Source organism: Lucilia sericata, unplaced genomic scaffold (assembly GCF_015586225.1).
Source record: "Lucilia sericata isolate MDLA Ls3-8-SP2 unplaced genomic scaffold, ASM1558622v1 Contig000746F_arrow, whole genome shotgun sequence".
In the NCBI taxonomy this organism is placed as follows: domain Eukaryota; kingdom Metazoa; phylum Arthropoda; class Insecta; order Diptera; family Calliphoridae; genus Lucilia; species Lucilia sericata.
The window spans coordinates 22,501-45,000 of record NW_023994743.1 but is presented as its reverse complement, the minus strand read 5'-3'; the positions used below and the strand labels follow the sequence as shown (position 1 = coordinate 45,000).

Below are 22,500 nucleotides of genomic sequence, written 5' to 3'. Positions count from 1 at the left end.
GCTCGCTCGCTCGCTCGCTCGCTCCTCGCTCGCTCGCTCCGCCTCGCTCGCTCGCTCGCTCTCTCGCTCGCTCTCTCGCTCGCTCGCTCGCTCGCTCGCTCGCTCGCTCGCTCGCTCGCTCGCTCCTCGCTCGCTCGCTCGCTCGCTCGCTAGCTCGCTCGCTCGCTCGCTCGCTCGCTCGCTCCGCTCGGCTCGCTCGCTCGCTCGCATCGCTCGCTCGCTCCTCGCTCGCTCCTCGCTCAGCTCGCTCGCTCGCTCGCTCGCTCGCTCGCTCGCTCGCTCGCTCGCTCCTCGCTCGCTCGCTCGCTCGCTCCGCGCTCGCTCGCTCGCTCGCTCGCTCGCTCGCTCGCTCGCTCGTCGCTCGCTCGCTCGCTCGTCCTCGTCGCTGCTCGCTCCCGCTTCGCCCGCTCGCTCGCTCTCGCCCTCGCTTCCGCTCGCTGCTCGCTAGCTCGCTCGCTCGCTCGCTCGCTGCTCGGCTCGACTCGCTCGCTCGCTCGCTCGCTCGCTCCCCTCTGCTCGCTCTTGTTCCTCTTCCTCCCTTTCCCCCCCCTCCTCACCTCTTCCTCGCCTTCTCCTTCGTCTCTGCCTGTCCCTTTCGGTCCCTTCTCGCTCCCCTGTCCCTCTCGGCTCTTCCCTCTTTCGCTCTTTCGTTTCTGGCTCGCCCATCCTTCTCTAGAAATATGCATATGACTCCTAATTCAAATCGTTATAAAACATAAACAAAACTCAAAGGATCGGGATCAATTTACTTAAGACCTTATATATAGATAGCTTCTCCTGAAAATCTTATAAAATATACTAGGTAGGGTATTTAACTCATTTATTATAACAAAGAAAACCTGCTAAAGTGTTAAGCTTTAAAACAACCTATAGAAACGCTATTCTAGAGATTTAGGATGATGGTGGTGAGGTCTAAGCTGAGGATAATGCTCTAGTAATAAGGTGTTGGTGGCAGTAATGGTGGTTGATTCAATAGTTATGCTGTAGTCTTATTTTCTTCTTTCTGTTCATATTTTATATAGTTTTTTCTTTTGTGCGCTTTCTTTCTAACCTACAAGCTCTAGAGTCTTCTTAGTTTTGCTGTTGCGTTACTTAAATGATAATGATGTTTCTCTCTGCCGGTTTTTTTTGTGTGTTAATGATGATTGCAATCTGAGCAGAGCAATGAGGGGAATCAAGGGTTTTTATTTATTCAAACTTTATAGTATATTTCATTTATTTTTTCATACTCTTTATTTTTCGTTATCCTGTTTAGTCCTCTGTGTATTGATTTAATTTTTTTTTTTACTTTTTTTCGTATATGTCAAGGAGCAAAACTATAGATTATACTGTCACGTATTTAAGCACACAACGTGTATATGAGAAAAAATTTCTTATGTTTCTATAAAAATTGTTTTTCTTGCCATTATATTACTTTTTTTGTTGTTGTTGGTTCATCTTTTTTGTAATAATATATATTTGGAACAGATGATATACACAACACACTATGTAGTTGTTGTGGGCCGGTTTATGGGTGGGTTCTGGTTCGTTTTGTGTACGTTTCTAAAAAGTAATATTTAACATTGTTATAAAGGACCAATTTTTCATCTCTTCTTTTTTTGGTATTTATGGTTGACTGGATTTAATTTTAACAGAAGTGTTCATTAATGGCTACAAATTTGATGTTGAAAAAATAAAGAATGAAATGGGAAATCTGTAAAGAAAAGTTATTGAAATAAAGCCTTAAAATGTTTTTAATTTTAAAGAAAAAACTTAATCCCTGTATAAATGATTTGAAATGTTTAATTTTGGTTAAAAAAGGTGAAAATAAATTTGTATAAATATGACTTCTTACAATTTCTCTTATAAAGACTGCTTTCTTAGTATGACTTTAAAAATATTGCCAGACTTTTTTTTGTGTAAGCAAAATTAGGCTAGATCTGAAATTGCTCTAATGGAAAACAAAGTAGTACATATTAGTAACAGAGTTGCAAAATTTAGTAATATTTTATATTACTTTAAATTCTATTTAAAAATTAAATGGTATTTAAATTCTTTAAGTAAATAAATTAAAAAGTTAACCTACTGACACAAACACGTCACTTTAGTATGTATTGCAAAGTTGCAAATTTCGTATGTTTTGTTTACTTTTAAACCTAATCAATTTAACAAATTTTGCTAATTTGTTGACTTTAGCTAATTTTATGTCTATTTTTCATGCAATTCAGCCATGCATGCTTAATTTTTTTCTATATAAACAAGATTTTCTTTGCAATATGACTCGGTATATATTTCATGTGTGACATACATTTTTTAGTAAAAAAAAAGAAGAAAAAAAAACTTTATATACATATTATTTCCTTTTTCTAAAACCACATGCCTTTTTATTTATTTTTATTTTGTATTATTTCTCGTATTTCTCGTCGTTATTCTTTTTCTTAAATGTGTTTTTAATAAATTTATGTATGTATGTCATAAAAATGAAAATTTGCAATAATTTCATTTAAAAACGTCGTCAGAATGCGTGTGCAGTATAAGAGGAACGGCAGACGGGCAAATGGCAGGAAGGAGAGACGGACGTATGACTGGTCTTGCCTACATACGGTCATGCTTTTATGCAAATGCCACATGAATACATTGACCGCAAAAATTAAAAAAAAAAAAAAAAAAAATATTATAAAAAAACAGAAATAAGTAGCATGTAGTAAAATTAATAGTTAGTTTATGATGAAAACAAATTGAAAATAAGATTATAATGTCAACATTGAAAATGAAAATAAAGAACGTAGAAGGGTAAGAAACTAAAAACACCTAATAAAAATAAAGAATTTTATAGCTAAATGCAATGTTGGACGAAAATTTGCAACACTGTAATCAAAATACTGTTATTTACTTGTTGCTTTAGATATGGCAACACTGATGTTTGTGTAAACATAGTCAGAGATGTCAATAAATTGAAATTATGCATGAATTTAAGGACTTTTTTAAAAACATCTTAAAATTACACAGATTCCAGGCCAAATTATGCGAAAGTTAAATACTCGCAACGTTTATAGTTCATCGACAGTCAAGAGTGTCATTGCATTTCGGGCTATTTACTCCCAATAATAATGTGAATTTCTCTGCTTACTTGCATTGTCTATGTTGAGGACGAGAGTCGGAAACCACCGAGGTCTAGACTACATGAAGATGTAAACATAAACTCAAACCTACGTCACTTCTTGAACAAAGTATTTGGAAACATTAACTTTAACCTACGTCATTTCTTAAGCAATGAAGTTGGAATTATCTCTGGGCGAGAATTAATCTCTGCTTTCACCTTAACCCAACGTCAGTTATGCTTCGGTAGTCAGGAGCGGTTGATCAACTACTTTTAACAAGAGGTTCTCGGCAATTTGTGCCGAAAGTTACTCGGTTATCGAAACACAATTAGTTTAATATAAAATTTCCGATATTTTATCTTTCTTATCTTAGGTTGCAACATTCCTTTTACCATCGCAGAATGTTTTGGAATAGAAATCGCAAGTAATTCTCTTCGATTAAGGGTCCTTCCTCTAGTCAGATACTTAAAATGGGTAACATGTTCTTTGGCTATCAATAGCACTATTTCTCAAGTTTTTTAAGTGCAAAATAAACTCTATCCTCATACAGAATCTCCAATTTCCCTGAACATTCCTCTTGGGAAACCTTTTCGATTAAATACGTCACTAGTTCTTTGACTATAATATTGTTCCCTTTTGTTCTATTTAGAAGTTCTTAGCCACCGCCTAGACAGTTAGTCAGCCTTCACTTTATCCTCAGACGTTCTGCAAAATCTATCTCTGGGTTCTCGAAGTTCTTGGTTTGCTCCCACAAGATTGCTTGCTAGACTCCCCTGAAGATAAATATGTTAAGATCTAAAAACACTACAAGCTTTAAAGAAATGTGTTACAAATTGACACAGCCTTATCCAGATGAATATCCACATATTTCTTAAAAATTACATTTTTAGTCCTTTTTTATTGAGTTTTTATGCTCCCTTACCATTTGGTTATAATTTGTATGTTTAATTTTTCTTTTTATTCTTTTTTACATTTAAAACTAAACAATAAATTTTAATAGCACTTTAAAACAAATAAATTACTTTTAGCTTATACTTATGTTTTTAAAAACAATTAAAGTGTAAATAAAACAAATGTCAAACTAACAGGAGTTGCCAACTTAAACAGTTAAAGAGTTAAAATAGCTACCAGACTTAAAGACAAAGGAAAAACGCTAGAAATTAGCTAAAAACAAGTTGTTATCATATTTTCATAAAATTAAATTAAACTGAAACGGATATAAAATAAAAATTTGCACATTAAACAAGACAACAATAAATTATTTAACTTGTTTATGTTTAAAAGATGTCTTATCCAGCTATTTATTGATTTTTTTTTGCATAACCCTAATAACATGTAAACAACTAGGGTATATGAATGTATGTTTGTAATATAACAGTATTAAAGTAACAAGCGGTATTTAATTTATTAAAAAAAAAAAGTAGCTGCTGTCCTCCTCCCTTTAACAATTGTTTTCCATACACGCAGAAAAAAACACCTGTCTGTATTTAGTATTTAACTTGAAGCAACAATACAGTTTAACAATCTTGTTTTATAGCTTTTTATATTTTCTTAAAGAAAACAGGGGAAATACCACTTTATGGCGTATGTATTTTCGCTCCCCTTGTAACATTGACAGCCAGCAACAGATCACAACACGAGCTAAATTCTGTTTTTTTTAAGTTTAATGATATACAATATATATTTTTTGTTTATTATTATTTTTGTATTTTTATGCATCTTATAGTACGTGCCTAAATAATCAAAAGAAAGAAAAAAATAAATTTGCAAAAAACCAGCTCCAAAGGTTACTTACTCATTTTCTTTGAGTGTTTTTAAAAATAAAGTAAAGGTCGTCGTCTTCTTAAAGAGAGTTGGATTTTTTATTACTATTCTGGTTTTTTATTTTTTTTTTTTTGTGTTTATATCTGAAAATCGTGTTTTTTCATATATTCCTGACAAGTCTTAAAAATTGTCTATAATTTTATGTATTTTTTACATTTGGTTTGCGGTTAAAACATCTGTTTTGGTCTTCATTATTTTTGGTAAAAATATGCATGACTGTTGGGTTTTTTAATTCTTTAAATAATAAAAATATTTAAATGTATATTTTTTGGTATATGTATGTTAATGTATTTAGAAAAGTTGTTAACAAAAACATATGCTAGATTGACAAGTGTGTTTTAAATAGGTTTTTACTTCTTAAAGTTATTCTTTTAGCTTAATTCAAGTACAAATTTAATTAGATTACATTTGGATTTGTACATGAAATTTGAACAATATTAATAATCTTGCTTAAAGTAGAAATTATTTAAAGGTTTGCTATGGATTGAACTGGCAACGTTTTAAAATTTTTGCGATTTATTTCAATCAATATTTACATACCTATTTTTTACCAATTCATCTGGCAAACTATACGATTAGCAAATTGGCGATTTTAGGAAAAATTGAACTTTTCTAACATGCAAACTTTTGCAAAGTAATCCATAGCATAGCCTTTATAGTCTAGTATAAAGTCTATAGTATAGTCTATAGTCTGGTCTATAGTCTAGTCTTTAGTCTAGTCTATAGTCAAGTCTATAATATAGTCTATAGTCTAGTCTATAGGTCTAGTCTATAGTCTAGTCTATAGTCAAGTCTATAATATAGTCTATAATATAGTCCTAGTCTATAGTCTAGTCTATAGTCTAGTCTATAGTCTAGTCTATAGTCTAGTCTAGTCTATAGTCTAGTCTATAGTCTAGTCTATAGTCTAGTCTATAGTCTAGTCTATAGTCTAGTCTATAGTCTAGTCCATAGTCTAGTCTATAGTCTAGTCTATAGTCTAGTCTATAGTCTAGTCTATAGTCTAGTTTATAGTCTAGTCTATAGTCTAGTCTATAGTCTAGTCTATAGTCTAGTCTATAGTCTAGTCTATAGTCTAGTCTATAGTCTAGTCTATAGTCCAGTCTATAGTCAAGTCTATAATATAGTCTATAGTCTAGTCTAGTCTATAGTCTAGTCTATAGTCTAGTCTATAGTCTAGTCTATAGTCAAGTCTATAATATAGTCTATAATATAGTCTAGTCTATAGTCTACTCTATAGTCTAGTCTATAGTCTAGTCTATAGTCTAGTGTCTAGTCTATAGTCTAGTCTATAGTCTAGTCTATAGTCTAGTCTATAGTCTAGTCTATAGTCTAGTCTATAGTCTAGTCTATAGTCTAGTCTATAGTCTAGTCTATAGTCTAGTCTATAGTCTAGTCTATAGTCTAGTCTATAGTCTAGTCTATAGTCTAGTCTATAGTCTAGTCTATAGTCTAGTCTATAGTCTAGTCTATAGTCTAGTCTATAGTCTAGTCTATAGTCTAGTCTATAGTCTAGTCTATAGTCTAGTCTATAGTCTAGTCTATAGTCTAGTCTATAGTCTAGTCTATAGTCTAGTCTATAGTCCAGTCTATAGTCAAGTCTATAATATAGTCTATAGTCTAGTCTATAGTCTAGTCTAGTCTATAGTCTAGTCTATAGTCAAGTCTATAATATAGTCTAGTCTATAGTCTACTCTATAGTCTAGTCTATAGTCTAGTCTATAGTCTAGTCTATAGTCTAGTCAATAGTCTAGTCTATAGTCTAGTCTATAGTCTAGTCTATAGTCTAGTCTATAGTCTAGTCTATAGTCTAGTCTATAGTCTAGTCTATAGTCTAGTCTATAGTCTAGTCTATAGTCTAGTCTATAGTCTAGTCTATAGTCTAGTCTATAGTCTAGTCTATAGTCTAATCTATAGTCTAGTCTATAGTCTAGTCTATAGTCTAGTCTATAGTCTAGTCTATAGTCTAGTCTATAGTCTAGTCTAGTCTATGGTCTAGTCCATAGTCTAGTCTATGGTCTAGTCTATAGTCTAGTCTATAGTCTAGTCTATAGTCTAGTCTATAGTCTAGTCTATAGTCTAGTCTATAGTCTAGTCTATAGTCTAGTCTATAGTCTAGTCTATAGTCTAGTCTATAGTCTAGTCTATAGTCTAGTCTATAGTCTAGTCTATAGTCTAGTCTATAGTCTAGTCTATAGTCTAGTCTATAGTCTAGTCTATAGTCTAGTCTATAGTCTAGTCTATAGTCTAGTCTATAGTCTAGTCTATAGTCTAGTCTATAGTCTAGTCTATAGTCTAGTCTATAGTCTAGTCTATAGTCTAGTCTATAGTCTAGTCTATAGTCTAATCTATAGTCTAGTCTAGTCTATAGTCTAGTCTATAATCTAGTCTAGTCTATAGTCTAGTCTATAGTCTAGTCTATAGTCTAGTCTATAGTCTAGTCTATAGTCTAGTCTATAGTCTAGTCTATAGTCTAGTCTATAGTCTAGTCTATAGTCTAGTCTAGTCTAATAGTCTTTGTCTTATAGTCTAGTCTATAATTTACTCTATAGTCTAGTCTATAGTTGACTCTATAGCCTAGTCAAGTCTATAGTCTAGCATATAGTCTAGCCTGTAGTCTAGTCTATAGTCTAGTCTATAGTTTAGTCTATAGTCTAGTCTATAATCTAGTCTATAGTCTAGTCTTTAGTCTAGGTTTCAGTATAGTATATAGTCTAGTCTATAATCAAATCAACTTGGCGGTGGTGTTTCGGTATAGAAACATTCAACTGATGAAGTGTTGCCACTTTTTATTACCAATAAAGTCTTTAAACACGTTTAATTTTTGGAATTTAGAAAAATTACAAAGATTTAAATAAATATAAACTTAATCAATGTTAATATAAATAACTCCTTTCTAATGTATATAGAATATTTCGTTATTCAATAACTCCCCGCCTTATTGACAAAACGATTTATTTTTTTATTTATAAATTTTTTTCAATTGTTCCTACAGACAGATTAAATAAATTCTGCCGCGCCTCTAGAGAGATAAGAAAATTTTTATTTTTATCTAGCTAAACATAGAAACAAATACAATTTATTAAATTCAATAGTAGAACAGACAAAAAAAAATTAAATAGAAATAGTTAAGATAATAAAAAAAAACTAGGTCGCTTTTGGACATTAACACCTGTATTAATAGATTTTGTACAGGGTGTGTCAAGATTCAGGTAAACATTTGTATTTAGTAAATACAAATACTATTTACATTGACAGCTGACAGTATAATGTATAATATGTAATAGAGTTTTGATTATTAAATGAAATGTATAATGCATTATTAAAGTTCTTTTCATTATAATTTTATGAAAATTTCTTTTTCCGCAAAGTTTTGAATTTTATTATAAAGTTTCCAAAACTTGTTAGTGATTACTATTAAATTCAAATATTGTTCATAATATCAGCCTCCTAAAGAGGAAATATTGTTGAAAACATATAAACGTTATAGTTTTTTTTTTTTTAAAGAAAAAATACAAAAAAATCATTAAAACCGTTTTCCCACATTACAAATAATGTAGAGCAGCAGTGCAGCACACACGTAGTAATAAACGCAAAAAATAAATATGAAATCATAGTAATAACAAAAAATAAAAAAATAAGTAGAACACGAAGGAAAATATTTATAATGGAAAACTATTTTACTTGCATTTGTGTATTTATAGCACAATGGGTCCGTTGCTATTTAGTTCTTTTAAGGAAATTTTACACAAATTGAATTTAATGAAATTTTATTTTAAATATTTCCAATTTTGTTAAATTATTATACTTTTTTAATTTAAAACCAAAAGTTCTGCACACTTAAAGAAAAGTGACAGCACTGTATTAAACATTCTAAGGTCAGGGAAGGAAATGTCAATGCGTTCATACATTCATTGGTACCATTTTATATAGATAAGTGTAGAAAGAAAGAAAAACAGATACTTAGATAGATATTTAGATAGATAGATAGATAGATAGATAGATAGATAGATAGATAGATAGATAGATAGATAGATAGATAGATAGATAGATAGATAGATAGATAGATAGATAGATAGATAGATAGATAGATAGATAGATAGATCGATAGATAGATAGATAGATAGATAGATAGATAGATAGATAGATAGATAGATAGATAGATAGATAGATAGATAGATAGATAGATAGATAGATAGATAGATAGATAGATAGATAGATAGATATAAAGATTGAACTCATTTCCCATCCCTGATCAAGTCATCACAAAACTTTGCACATACTAATTGAAAAATTGTTCAAGTGTTTGTATAATTACATTACCTCACACATCATCTCTGCCTGCCCCACCTTCTTGTCGATCTAAAAACTATAAATAATATGCATCATCAGCACAAATATAAACCAGGCAGGCGGCAATAAATAAACAAGGAAATAAAAGATGTATAAAGCAACAAATATAATGCATGCATACTAAACGAGAAAAAAATCGAATGCCTTTTTAATGCAACTCTGACAACTCTTCTTCTTCCCTTGCAGTCTGTATTATGGGAAAATGTAAACAAACAAACTCTGTAAATGTAAATAAACATGGCAGGGTGAACTAAAGTAAAATGTTAAAAATTCAAAATATAAACAAAATTATAATAAAATCTTTGTAAATGTTTACAATAAAGTTATGATTTAATTTATAGAGAATGTTATGTAATGGGATATATTGAAAAGAAGGGTGAGAATTTAATGCAATTAAAAGAAGGATTTTAGTTTATACATTTGAAAGAAGGATTTTAGTTTATACATTTGATTTTTGTTTTAATTTTAAAGACTGTTGGATTATTGTTGTAACTATGTACCTATAAGTCAGAAATTTAATATAAGTGCTACAAATTGAACTCATTATTCTAATGGTGGGAAAATATTTTCATAAAAACCTCAAGTTTTTATTAATCATACGTTACAAATGTCTGCGGTTAATTAAAAATACAAATATTTAATTCTACATTAAAACACGTGTTTTTATAATACACAGACTTTATAGTATAAATAATACCTAATTGATTGATCAGCAAATTAAAAATAAAATTAGTCAGCTTAATACAAAAGGATATTAGAAGTTTAAATAATTCCATAAATTGTTGAAATGTACTTTTCTTTAAAATTGTATTTGCTAATTTGGGTTAAGTTACTTTTAAAATATTTAAAACTAAAACAAATTGAAGTTAAATTCTTGTACAAGTCATAAGTGTCATTGACCTTTGCTTGATATTTGAGTGATTAAAGTTTTGTTATTGTTTTTTCTCTTTTTAATTGGCAATTTTTGTTTTCATTTTATAAACATGATTTTCTACAAAACCACCTACACACCCACTCACTTAATATAAAAATATATTTCCTCTTTTACTCTTTCAATGTCACTCACACTCACACTCTCTTTCTCTTTTCTACTTAAATGTCACTGTAATTTGCTAAAGATATGTAAATAAAAGTTTAAAATGCTGTCACTCAGTTTTTCATTGTTTACACAATTGTTTAAAGTTATTAAAATTTTATAAATTTTAATTATTAATTTATATTCTCTAAAAACTTTTTCTATTAATTTTACAATTATATAGTATATTTCATTAATAATTTGTTACTATGTATGTTTGAAAAGCAAGAATTTGTTTTATTCATACATATTGTTTTTATGTCAAGGTCAATAAAGCTTATTGCAAAAAATAAAAAAGAATATTAAAATAAATACTTAAAAATAAAAACAAGAAGAAAAAACAAACAACAAAGCAAAACTAAATAAAAGTTTAATATAGTATAGCATAAATTGTAGAAATATTAAAACTAGCACACAGCAACAACAACAATACAAACAGACAAATTTATTTTTTATTTATAAAAATACTAACTAAATACCTACAATTGCAAACAATACAAATTAGTACAATACTGTGATACTTTAATTATTAAAGTTTAATACAAGCACATGGTACTGCAAATATGTATAATCATTATAAGCAGTATATTTTCTACTTTTATTCAACTGATTGTCATAATGAGTTCAAAACATTAGTACAAACATGTATAATAATGTGTTTTTTATAAATAAAATATCTCAATGTCTGACAAATGAATGGGAGTAAAAAAATAATAATGCTAGTTTTTGTTAGAATTATAAAACTTTAAGTTGGCAACATTGTTTAAAGTGTAAACTAAACTAGAACTGAACTGAACTAGAACTGAACTAGAACTGAACAATAACTGAACTAGAACTGAACTAGAACTGAACTATAACTGAACTGAACTAGAACTGAGCTAGAACTAAAATAGAACTGAACTAGAACTAAACTAGAATTTAACTAGAACTCTACTAGAACTGAATTGGAACTGAATTAGAACTGAACTAGAACTGAACTAGAACAGATCTAGAACTGAACTAGAACTGAACTAGAACTGAACTAGAACTGAACTAGAACTGAACTAGAACTGAACTAGAACCGAACTAGAACTGAACTAGAACTGAACTAGAACTGAACTAGAACTGAACTAGAACTGAACTAGAACTGAACTAGAACTGAACTAGAACTGAACTAGAACTGAACTAGAACTGAACTAGAACTGAACTAGAACTGAACTAGAACTGAACTAGAACTGAACTAGAACTGAACTAGAACTGAACTAGAACTGAACTAGAACTGAACTAGAACTGAACTAGAACTGAACTAGAACTGAACTAGAACTGAACTAGAACTGAACTAGAACTGAACTAGAACTGAACTAGAACTGAACTAGAACTGAACTAGAACTGAACTAGAACTGAACTAGAACTGAACTAGAACTGAACTAGAACTGAACTAAGAACTAGAACTGAACTAGAACTGAACTAGAACTGAACTAGAACTGAACTAGAACTGAACTAGAACTGAACTAGAACTGAACTAGAACTGAACTAGAACTGAACTAGAACTGAACTAGAACTGAACTAGAACTGAACTAGAACTGAACTAGAACTGAACTAGAACTGAACTAGAACTGAACTAGAACTGAACTAGAACTGAACTAGAACTGAACTAGAACTGAACTAGAACTGAACTAGAACTGACTGAACGAACTAAACTAGAACTGAACTAGAACTGAACTAGAACTGAACTAGAACTGAACTAGAACTGAACTAGAACTGAACTAGAACTGAACTAGAACTGAACTAGAACTGAACTAGAACTGAACTAGAACTGAACTAGAACTGAACTAGAACTCTAGAACTGAACTAGAACTGAACTAGAACTGAACTAGAACTGAACTAGAACTGAACTAGAACTGAACTAGAACTGAACTAGAACTGAACTAAACTGAACTAGAACTGAACTAGAACTGAACTAGAACTGAACTAGAACTGAACTAGAACTGAACTAGAACTGAACTGAACTAGAACTGAACTAGAACTGAACTAGAACTGAACTGAACTAGAACTGAACTAGAACTGAACTAGAACTGAACTAGAACTGAACTAGAACTGAACTAGAACTGAACTAGAAACTGAACTAGAACTGAACTAGACACTGAACTAGAACGAACTAGAACTGAACTAGAAACTGAACTAGAACTGAACTAGAACGAACTAGAACTGAAACTAGAACTGACACTAGAACTGAACTAGAACTGAACTAGAAACTGAACTAGAACTGAACTAAACTGAACTAGAACTGAACTAGAACTGAACTAGAACTGAACTAGAACTGAACTAGAACTGAACTAGAACTGAACTAGAACTGAACTATAAACTGGAACTAGAACTGAACTAGAACTGAACTAGAACTGAACTAGAACTACTAGATGACTAGAACTGAACTAGAACTGAACTAGAACTGAAACTAGAACTGAACTAGAACTGAACTAGAACTGAACTAGAACTGAACTAGAACTGAACTAGAACTGAACTAGAACTGTACTAGACTGAACTAGAACTGAACTAGAACTGAACTAGAACTGAACTAGAACTGAGCTAGCAAATTCAAATTAATTTTCCTGGGTGAAGTTAAAGAAGAATCTATATGAAGTCGATAGCAAATTTTGAACTGTGCGGCCAATTCGCCATATTTTTCGTATATAGTATAGAGTTTGATTGGGTCAATTATGAGAGATATTTGTTTTATATTGAGTTTTACAAGGAACAAAAATAATATCAATAATCAATTCGCTTATAATCGTTTCGCCTTGTGTCAATTATTTACGTTAACTTAATCCTCCCCAAAATGTCCAATTTTAGAAAAGAAAATAATTTGTCTCATTATGCAGATTTTAATAGAAAAATATTTCTCACTATATAAATTTTGACTGAAATTAGAATTCATACAAGTCATTTAAACAGCTGTTTATTTTTTCTTTATGAAATTTTATTGCGCGCAATTTGAAAGTCACTAGTAGTTTTGTATCTCATGACATCAATTTTTATGAATTCGCCTTAGGGACAAAGATTTTACACACAATACAAAACTTTTTCATCTTTAAACAAAATTTTGTCCTCCAATTATTAACAATGAAAAATTCATTATCAAAAATTATAATTATTTCCTTAAATTTTATATAAATAAATTGTTTGAAATAGTATTTCTTTATATTAATAAGCTTTTTTTATTTATAAAGCACTTGAGAACTTGACCTTGTCTATAGCTTTTTTTCTAAATATACTTATTTTTACTTATAAACTATAATTGCATTTGCATTAAAATATAGTTTTTTTTTGCTGTTTTTGCAAATATTCTGTTAGTAAGTAACGTTTGTAACATTTATTTTGCTGCTTTTGTTTAAATAAAAAAAAATGCTGTAATATTAATTTGCGTGACCATGAATTAATTGCACAATAGTTATATTAAAGATATTTTTATAAAACTTATAAATACAATGTCAAATATTATGTAAAATAGTATTAGAAATCAATAAGTGTTAAAATGATTTAAAGCTTACTCATTTTTTTTAAACGCTAGTTGGGCATTACTAAAGAGAAATTAGTGTTAATAGGGCGAATTGGCCTTGATTATGATATCGTATTCATTGCAGACTAAAACAAGGTATATATTAATTATAAGGTAGTGCCAATGGTATTTGACAGTTAGCTGGTTCTTTAAGAAGACAGATAATTGTCAAATTAAAAAAAATATAATGAGTTCACTTGATTTGTCTGCTAAGTCACTGGCGAATTAAAAATAAGCGAAGATAATTCCTTATATTCTTTGCGTAATGAGTTTATTGGATTAATTTTTATTGTTTAAGAGGAAAATCTAAGTTTTTTCTCTATTAGTGGTCGGATTTGTAAAGATTTGTTTTTAAATGTCTGTACAAATTTGTCTTATAACATAAATTTGTGTAGAAATTTGTCTTAAAACACTATTATTTAAAAAAAATTATCTCAAAATGTCATATCTTCATAAATTTGTCTCATAACATAAATTTGCGTAGAAATTTATGTTACGGCTACATTTCAGAGGAAATTACCCTTAAAACATAATTTTTTCTATAAATTTGTCTTATAACATACATTAATTTAAAAATTTCTGTCAAGACAAACATTTTAATAAAATGTTATCTCTTGACATGAATTTCGTAAAACATAATTTGTTTAGAAATTATGTCAAGACAAACATTTTAATAAAAATGTATCTCTTATACAAAATTTATCGCAAAACGCACATTTTATAGACTTTTGACTCGTGACACAAATTTGAATAGAAAATTAGTTTCATAACATAAAATGTGTCTTAATATAAAAATGTCTATTAAATTTATCTTAAGAGAGAAATTTGCCCGCTGGACATACATTTTAATGGAAATATTTCCTTTATGGTTTCAATAAAAAAATATTACATTATTTTAAGCTATTTTAGTGAATTTAACTTTAAAAGAGTAATTTTTATTTTCTTTTATTCATTTTTTTCAATTTATGTTTTAACTAAGATTTTGTTTACATTTATTTTTTATAAAATATGTTTCTCTTTTTTATTAAAATTTAACTTAATTTATAATTTATGTTAAACATTTTTCTCATTCTATTTCTTTTACAGACTCTTGTGCGCTTACGTGAAAATAAATTTCAATAAAAATTTATATAAAACGCATCTCAAGAATCTATAACACAACATTTCATACAATTTAAAGCCGTAAAGAAGAAAAACATTAAAACGAGTTATGTAACGTAACGTAAACCGTAACGTAAAAGAAAAAAATACAAACAAAGAAAAGAAAAATAGCCTTGTTTTTTGAAATAAAACTTTATGAAAATGTTGTATTTTTACGAAAATGTATCGTTATCTTAACATACAATTGAAAAGAACAAAATTGCGCAATTATCATCAGTTATTGTTATATTTTCTTATAATTGTTTACGTAATTACGAAAATAAACAAACGTCTAACGTAATAAAAAAGCCAATTTTAAACGTAACTAAAACGCAGTGTTTATTAATAATATATTTAAATTTTTGTTACGGATTTTTTAACTCTCAAACGCTGTTTAAATTATAACGTTGAATAAATTCCAAAATATAAAAAATTACACTCTCTCTAACACTCACTATCAATCAATTAATAAATCTACTTAGCATAACTACATCAGGAAAAATTCTAAATCTTAAGATTTAAATTTTTCGAATAATTTTTAAACACGCTTTTTGATCAAAAGAAAAAAATTAAGAAAAAGCGCCAGAAAAAAAAACAAGGAACATTTTAAAACCCTTCTCCTGCCATTACGTTAAAACTGAATTATTTTATTTATTTATGTATATTACACTAATTTATTGTGTTATTTTTGCTACCCCATTTAAATTTTATTTAACACATTAATCATAAATAAAAAAAAATCATCAAAATAAAAAATAACTAAACAAAAACAACTGCCTTTACAACCCAAAAGTAAAAAATTATAAAAAAAAACTACAATAAACACCCACCGAATAAATCTGGCATCATTGTATAAATAAACTAACATCTAAGAAACGTCAAAACTACCACCAACTACCACACGTCAACTTTACGTCACCAAAGGATAAACAACAAAAACAAATCATCATAAAAGCAGCAAAAAAGAGAGAGAGTAGCCAAAAAGACCAGCAAAAGAGAACAATCAAAAGATCAATAACATTGCTAAACTAACACCAAAATCTACCACCAGCTAACTGCAAAACTACAACCCCTTTTCTACACTTTTTAAAGAATTCTTCAAACATTTACATTTCAACACTGCTAAGAACTTCATCTCCTCTCAAAAGCCTGGGGCTGCTAGTTGGTGAAAACTAGCTGGCTGGCTGAGCCTTCAAAATAAACTCCTTAATCTTGAAAATAACCCACTTGCAGAGAAAGCGGGTTTTATTTTGTACAAAATATGGCAACACCTCAAGTCAAAGACTTGGTGTTGCGTTCGCCAGCTGGTTCATCCGAGGTCTTAACATTTTCGTGGCCCCTTCAAGTTGGTACCGGCCAAGATAGACACGATAATGGCATTGATATTATCGATACCATTAAATTTGTTTGTGATGAACTGCCAAGCATCTCATCGGCATTCGAAGAGATTAATCTTAATCATATAGACACTGCCTGTTATAAGACTATGACAAATCTTGTCGATCGTTTCAATAAAGCCGTGGATAGTATTGTTGCATTGGTAAGTGTTTGCAATTGTTAGTTTTTATAAAGTTTTTTTTTTTTTTATTTGTTTCAATATTATTAGTTCAACAGATTTACAGACTAATCTAATGTCTAGTCTAAAGTCCTGATTATACACTAGACTATAACAATACTATAGACTAACTATAGTTCAGACTATAATCTAGATTTTGACTAGACTAAAGACCACATTATAGACTAAACTGCAGACCAGAATATGCATTAGGCTGTAGATGAGATATACACTAGACTATAGCCTAAACCCTAGTATAAACTGTAGTCCAAGCTATAGACTAAACTATAGTCTAGCCTATAGACTAAACTATATTTCGAACTGTAGACTACAGTCCAGACGATGTTGTAAACCATAGTTCAGACAATAAAGTAAACTATGGTCCAGACTATAGAATAAACTAAAGTGCAGACTGTAAAGTAGTCTATAAACTAGACTAAAGTCCAGATTAAAGACTATACTAAAGTCCAGAATGTAGACTAGACTATAGACTAGGTTATAGTCCAGACTATAGACTAGACTAATATAATATATACCAGTCTAAAGACTAGAATATAGTCCAGACTGTTGACTAGACTATAGTCCAGAATAAAGACTAGACTACAATCCAGGCTATAGACTAGGCTATAGTCTATATATAGACCACACTTAAGTCTTTAAGAAAGAAATCTCCTTTTTTCTATTATATAGAATCTCATGTTTTATAATTCCTTAAAAAAACACCATACTAATCTTACATTTATATCATTCTTCTTTTCTAATTTCTCTCTAGGAAAAAGGAACCTCACTGCCTGCTGAGCGTCTAAATAAATTCGCTCATCCCAGCCTCTTAAGACACATTTTACAATTAGTTTACAATGCTGCCGTACTCGATCCCGATAAACTTAATAATTATGAACCATTTTCACCGGAGGTTTATGGTGAAACCTCCTATGAATTGGTACAACAAATGATAAAACATGTAAATGTTACCAACGATGATACATTCATTGATTTGGGTTCGGGTGTAGGACAAGTTGTTCTACAAATGGCCGGTTCATTTCCGCTAAAATCATGTATCGGCGTGGAAAAAGCCGATACACCCGCCCGTTATGCCGAACGTATGGATATGTTTTTTCGTCAATTTATGGCATGGTTTGGCAAACGTTACTGTGAATACAAACTGCTAAAGGGAGATTTTCTGGTCGATGAACATCGTGAAAAGATAACAAGTTCATCGTTGGTATTTGTAAATAATTTTGCCTTCGGTCCGAATGTGGATCATCAGTTGAAAGAACGTTTTGCCGATTTGCGTGATGGTGCAAGAGTAGTATCGTCTAAATCGTTTTGTCCTTTAAACTTTAGAATAACAGATAGGTGAGTTAAAGAAATATTCAACTTTTAAGAAGAGCTTGTTTAATCTATAACTTGTTTGTTTGTTTTCTTTTCCTTTTTATTACAGAAATTTAAGTGATATTGGTACGATTATGCATGTCAGCGAGATACCGCCGTTAAAAGGTTCAGTTTCCTGGACCTGTAAACCCGTATCATATTATCTACATGTCATCGATCGCACAATTCTAGAACGTTATTTCCAACGTCTCAAAACTCAAAAAGGTGCTGAAAACGATCATCATGCGGGTAAGTTAAACCTGCAAATAACCTCCAAACTAAAATAAACACAGCACTCAGCTATAGAACATAATTTGAAACTAGAATGTGGGTTGTAGAGCGTTCCTAACATAGAAATATGCATCAGAAAGCCCAGCATTAAAATAACAAAATTCATGGCTTTATAATTAAAATAATAGCTCTCTCTTTCTAAGAAAAAAAGAGTACAAGATAATACTAAATAAGCTGACTTCTCTGATAACAAAATTAACAATAAAACAAACGCTCTCTGCTTCATCATTAACATGCTCATTTGATCATTATTTTTTATAATTTTAACAATTATTTTTTGTTAATTTTTTGCTTTAATTTAAAATGTTTGTTTAGATTTTGTTAAATCTAAATTGTTGTACTAAATTATTAATTATTCTTTTTTTGTTAATGTTAAAGCTGCTTATTTCATTTGTTGTTTTCTTCGCTTTCTTTTTAACAGGTGGCAATACACGCACTACCCGAGATCGTGCCAAACGTGAAGCCAATAATCAAGCTTTAACAAACTCCCAAAATTCCAACTCGAATACTGCACGTACAAATTCTCCCGCTGCCCATGTTAATAATACAACGACTACTAAAACTAGACAACAACAGCAGCAGCTACAAGAACAACAGAAGCAACAGCAGCAGCAACAACAACGCAGTATGGAAGTGGATACATCAACAGAAAGTGATGGTGAAGCCAATACCACCAACGGCAATAGCAATTGCAGTGGTGGCCCGACCGTAACGCGAAAAGTATGGTCCGATTGGGGCAGTTCCAAAGGAGGCAAAAGTTCCCAAACCGACGAGGAGGAGAATAACAATTTTATAACAACGACTTCGCGCACTGCGCGTACTACAACACAGAAAAAACGCAAGAAATTAACGCGCAAAGCAGCCATAGCCAGTAAAAGTGCCGCTGCAGCAGCTCAACGAGAAGCGGCCGCTAAAGAAAGAGCCGAAGCAGCTCAGGCCTCTAAAGATAATTCTTCCAAAGAAGATTTTGGTGGCAATTCTACAGGTGGTGGTTCAGCTACAGCCAAAGGACGCAAGGGTCGCTTAAAGAAGGGGGCTCGGGGAAGGAAGAATATCAAAATTGCCGGCTTGGATGTGTTGCATCAGGAAACTTTACTCTCTACATCTGTGGAAGCCATGAGCAAAAAGTTACCACCCGCCCCAGGCACCATAGATCAACAATTAACTTCACTGTTAACTGAAAACATGGATCACACCGAATTGGAAATACCCACTTCACCGCAAGACACTCCCTATGCCTTGCAAATCCTGCTAGATGTCTTTCGTTCGCAGTATATGGCTATGATAGATCAAATGAAATCCAAGTCCTTTATACCCAATATCAAAAGACAAATACAATTGGAACAGGAACGCAAACAACGCATAAAAAATCGAGCTTCCCAATTAGATAAACAAATTAAAGTGCTAATAGATGATAGTGTGGCCTTGTTAAAAGTACGTATGAATGAGCTGGGCATTAATGTGTCCTCGCCCAATGATCTTATAGCCAAAGCTAAGGAGATAGTGGGACGTCATAAAGAGCTGCAAGGTATAGCCAAGAAGATTCAATCACAAGTTACCGCTTGCGAAATGGAACAGAAACGTTTGCTGAAAAAACATCTACAGCAACTGCCCGAATACCAAAAATTGTATGGCATCAATGGAAAAACCAAATTGCATGATTTAGCAGGCTCTGAATTGTCTGAAGCTTCGGCCCATGAATTGGTGCTCAAGGAAATTGCTAATACTTTGGCGCAACGCAAGAAACTAGTGGCCCAAGTCTCCAGTATAGAAAAAGAGGCCAATAGTTTGGAAAAGGCGGTAGATGAAAGAAGAACAGCTGCCGCTTTAATGGCCCAAGGCACCAATATTATATTAGCCAATAGTTCAGCCAACCCCAATAGCATTAATAATCCTAACCAACCTTTACAACTTACTACCAACCACAATCACTTGAATTCTATTAGCATAAATCATGCCCCTTCTACGGCGAATCATTCGGCCTCAGTGGGAGCTTCTACTTCATCTTCAGCATCGTTGTCCGTAACTCCAGCAAACAATAGCTGTTCTACTACCTCTTTAGTGCCAAATAATATGAATAATACCAATACTGCTATCCAACCCTCTATAACAGTAACGAAAACTTCTAGTAAATCAGTGCGTCGTAGTAGAGATCATCGTACACGTTCCCAGGAATGGCCGGACGTACCAGATGTGGGTAAGATAGAAGAAAGCAATCCCGAGGTATTGGCCCAAAAGATTTTGGAGACCGGACGTAAAATAGAAGCAGGCAAGTTGACCACTAACTCCTCCTCGTCTAAGCATCAACAAAACATAGCTAACAATCATCATCATCAACAACATCATCAGCATCAGCTGCAGCAATTGCAAGCTCAGCAGCAGCAACACCACCTAATTAACCAAAATTCTCATCATCATATGCAACAGCAACATATTCCGCCTCATCATCCCGAAGATAAACCCTACAGAAATAAACATCACGCTGCAACACATCATCATCATCAACAGCAGCCGCAGCATCATCTACAGCATTCACAGCAACGTTCAAGTAGTAATGAACATTTACCATCTATAGGTGTTTATGCAGCTGCTGGACAAGCAGATCCTAGTACTTTAATGCCTGCTCCCAAACAAAGGGACAACAATCTACTGTTACCCTCGAATACGGGCACTTCAATACGACCCATTAACAACAGCAACAACGCAATGACTAGTGGCATTTTACCCAAATGTGAATTGCCCGGCATGCGTAAAACAAATAACAACAATGTGCCCGTTGTTAGCATACAAGAGTCTCCCAAAGTGGCCAATTTCGAAGATAGACTTAAGAGTATCATAACCTCAGCCCTCAATGAAGATCAAGAGCAACGCAAGGCCCAACAGGTGGTTAATCAAGTGCAAGTTGAAGTTTCTCCCTCGCCACAGCAATCACCCATACCAAAACGTAGCAAACACTCGCATCTTAATGCAGGATCGTCCTCCTCCTCGTCAAATACTCATAATTCTTTAAGCAGTATTATAAATGTTGCTACCCATGGCATGACTCATCTAAATGCTACCACCACTATATCACCCATAACGCCTGCATTACCACCACCACAACCGCCAGCCACACATGGTGCTGGTGCAGCTGGTCTTGGGCTCCCAAAATATGGTGCTAGCAAAGGTATGTTACTGCAGCCTCTTAACTCTTCTGCAACGTCTTCCTCAGGGGCGGTTAGCAACTCTTCGTCAACGAAATCCTCCAAATATCATCAGTCTCTTAATGTTAATGCCAATAATCCACATAATCAACATTTGAATAATATTTATGGTGCAGCCGAACACAATTTGCACAGACGACGTAGTTCGGTATCAGCGGCTAATTATGAACAATATATGGCCAGTCAACAGAGAGAAAGGGAAAGAGAACATCAGCTGCAACAACAGCAGCAGCATATGATGAATATGACTCAGCATAATCCCCACAATCTATCACTGGAATTCAAACAGCCTCCGCTTAGTGCGGAAAATCATTTACAGCAACGTTCCAGTAGTCGTGAAATGTTAATGGAAGATCCAGCACCTCCGGTGCGTTCCTCATCGGCCAATTCGGATTCGGCTTTGCAATATTATCCTCCCACCCGTGATCGTCTAATGTCTCTGGAAAGAAGCAGTAGTCGGGAATCGGCCATATCACAACATCATACAGCACAACATCTCATTAACCCACAACAACAACCACCCAGCCGGCCCAGCTCAAACTCCTCACAACCCGACTATACACAAGTCTCCCCCGCTAAAATGGCTTTAAGGCGTCATTTGTCACAGGAGAAACTTAATCAGGTGCCACCCGGCTCAGCGGCTACGTCCGGCAATTCTCTGCCACCCATGTCCTCCACCAAAACTATAGGCGATTTGGTTAATGGTGAGATAGAAAGAACTCTGGAGATAACCCATCAATCAATAATAAATGCTGCCGTTAATATGTCCACTGTGGGATCGGCTTCCGGAGAACGTAATCCTTATCTCTTCGAACGTAGCCTCTACAATAATGATAGAGAACGAGATCGTTCTAACGACAGAGAACGCGAACGCGAAAGAGAAAAAGAACGTGAACGCGAACGTGAACGTGAAAGAGAACGTTTGATTATTAATAATCATGCTCAAAGACCCGAACGTGTACATGTTAAAATGGTTGATGATGTTAGCAATCCCAACTACTCTGACATCTCGCCGAGAGCAGCAACACAATCAGCGCCGTCTGGTCGTAAATCTCCTACATATGCTCATAATT

General features: G+C 32.7%; 1 protein-coding gene across 4 annotated transcripts in view; it reads left to right on the top strand.

Moving 5' to 3' along the window:
* LOC119607774 (histone-lysine N-methyltransferase, H3 lysine-79 specific) overlaps positions 1-22,500 on the top strand; it is a 114,713-nt gene that overhangs the window by 80,487 nt on the left and 11,726 nt on the right. For all 4 annotated transcript variants that reach the window (XM_037961879.1, XM_037961878.1, XM_037961881.1 and 1 more), the window contains 4 exons: positions 14,954-16,547; positions 17,335-17,918; positions 18,004-18,182; positions 18,646-22,500. The exon at positions 18,646-22,500 is cut by the window's right edge and continues 501 nt beyond it. In XM_037961879.1, coding sequence (XP_037817807.1) covers positions 16,269-16,547; positions 17,335-17,918; positions 18,004-18,182; positions 18,646-22,500 — 4,897 coding nt within the window. In that variant the 5' untranslated portion in view covers positions 14,954-16,268. The remainder of the gene's footprint in view (positions 1-14,953; positions 16,548-17,334; positions 17,919-18,003; positions 18,183-18,645) is intronic.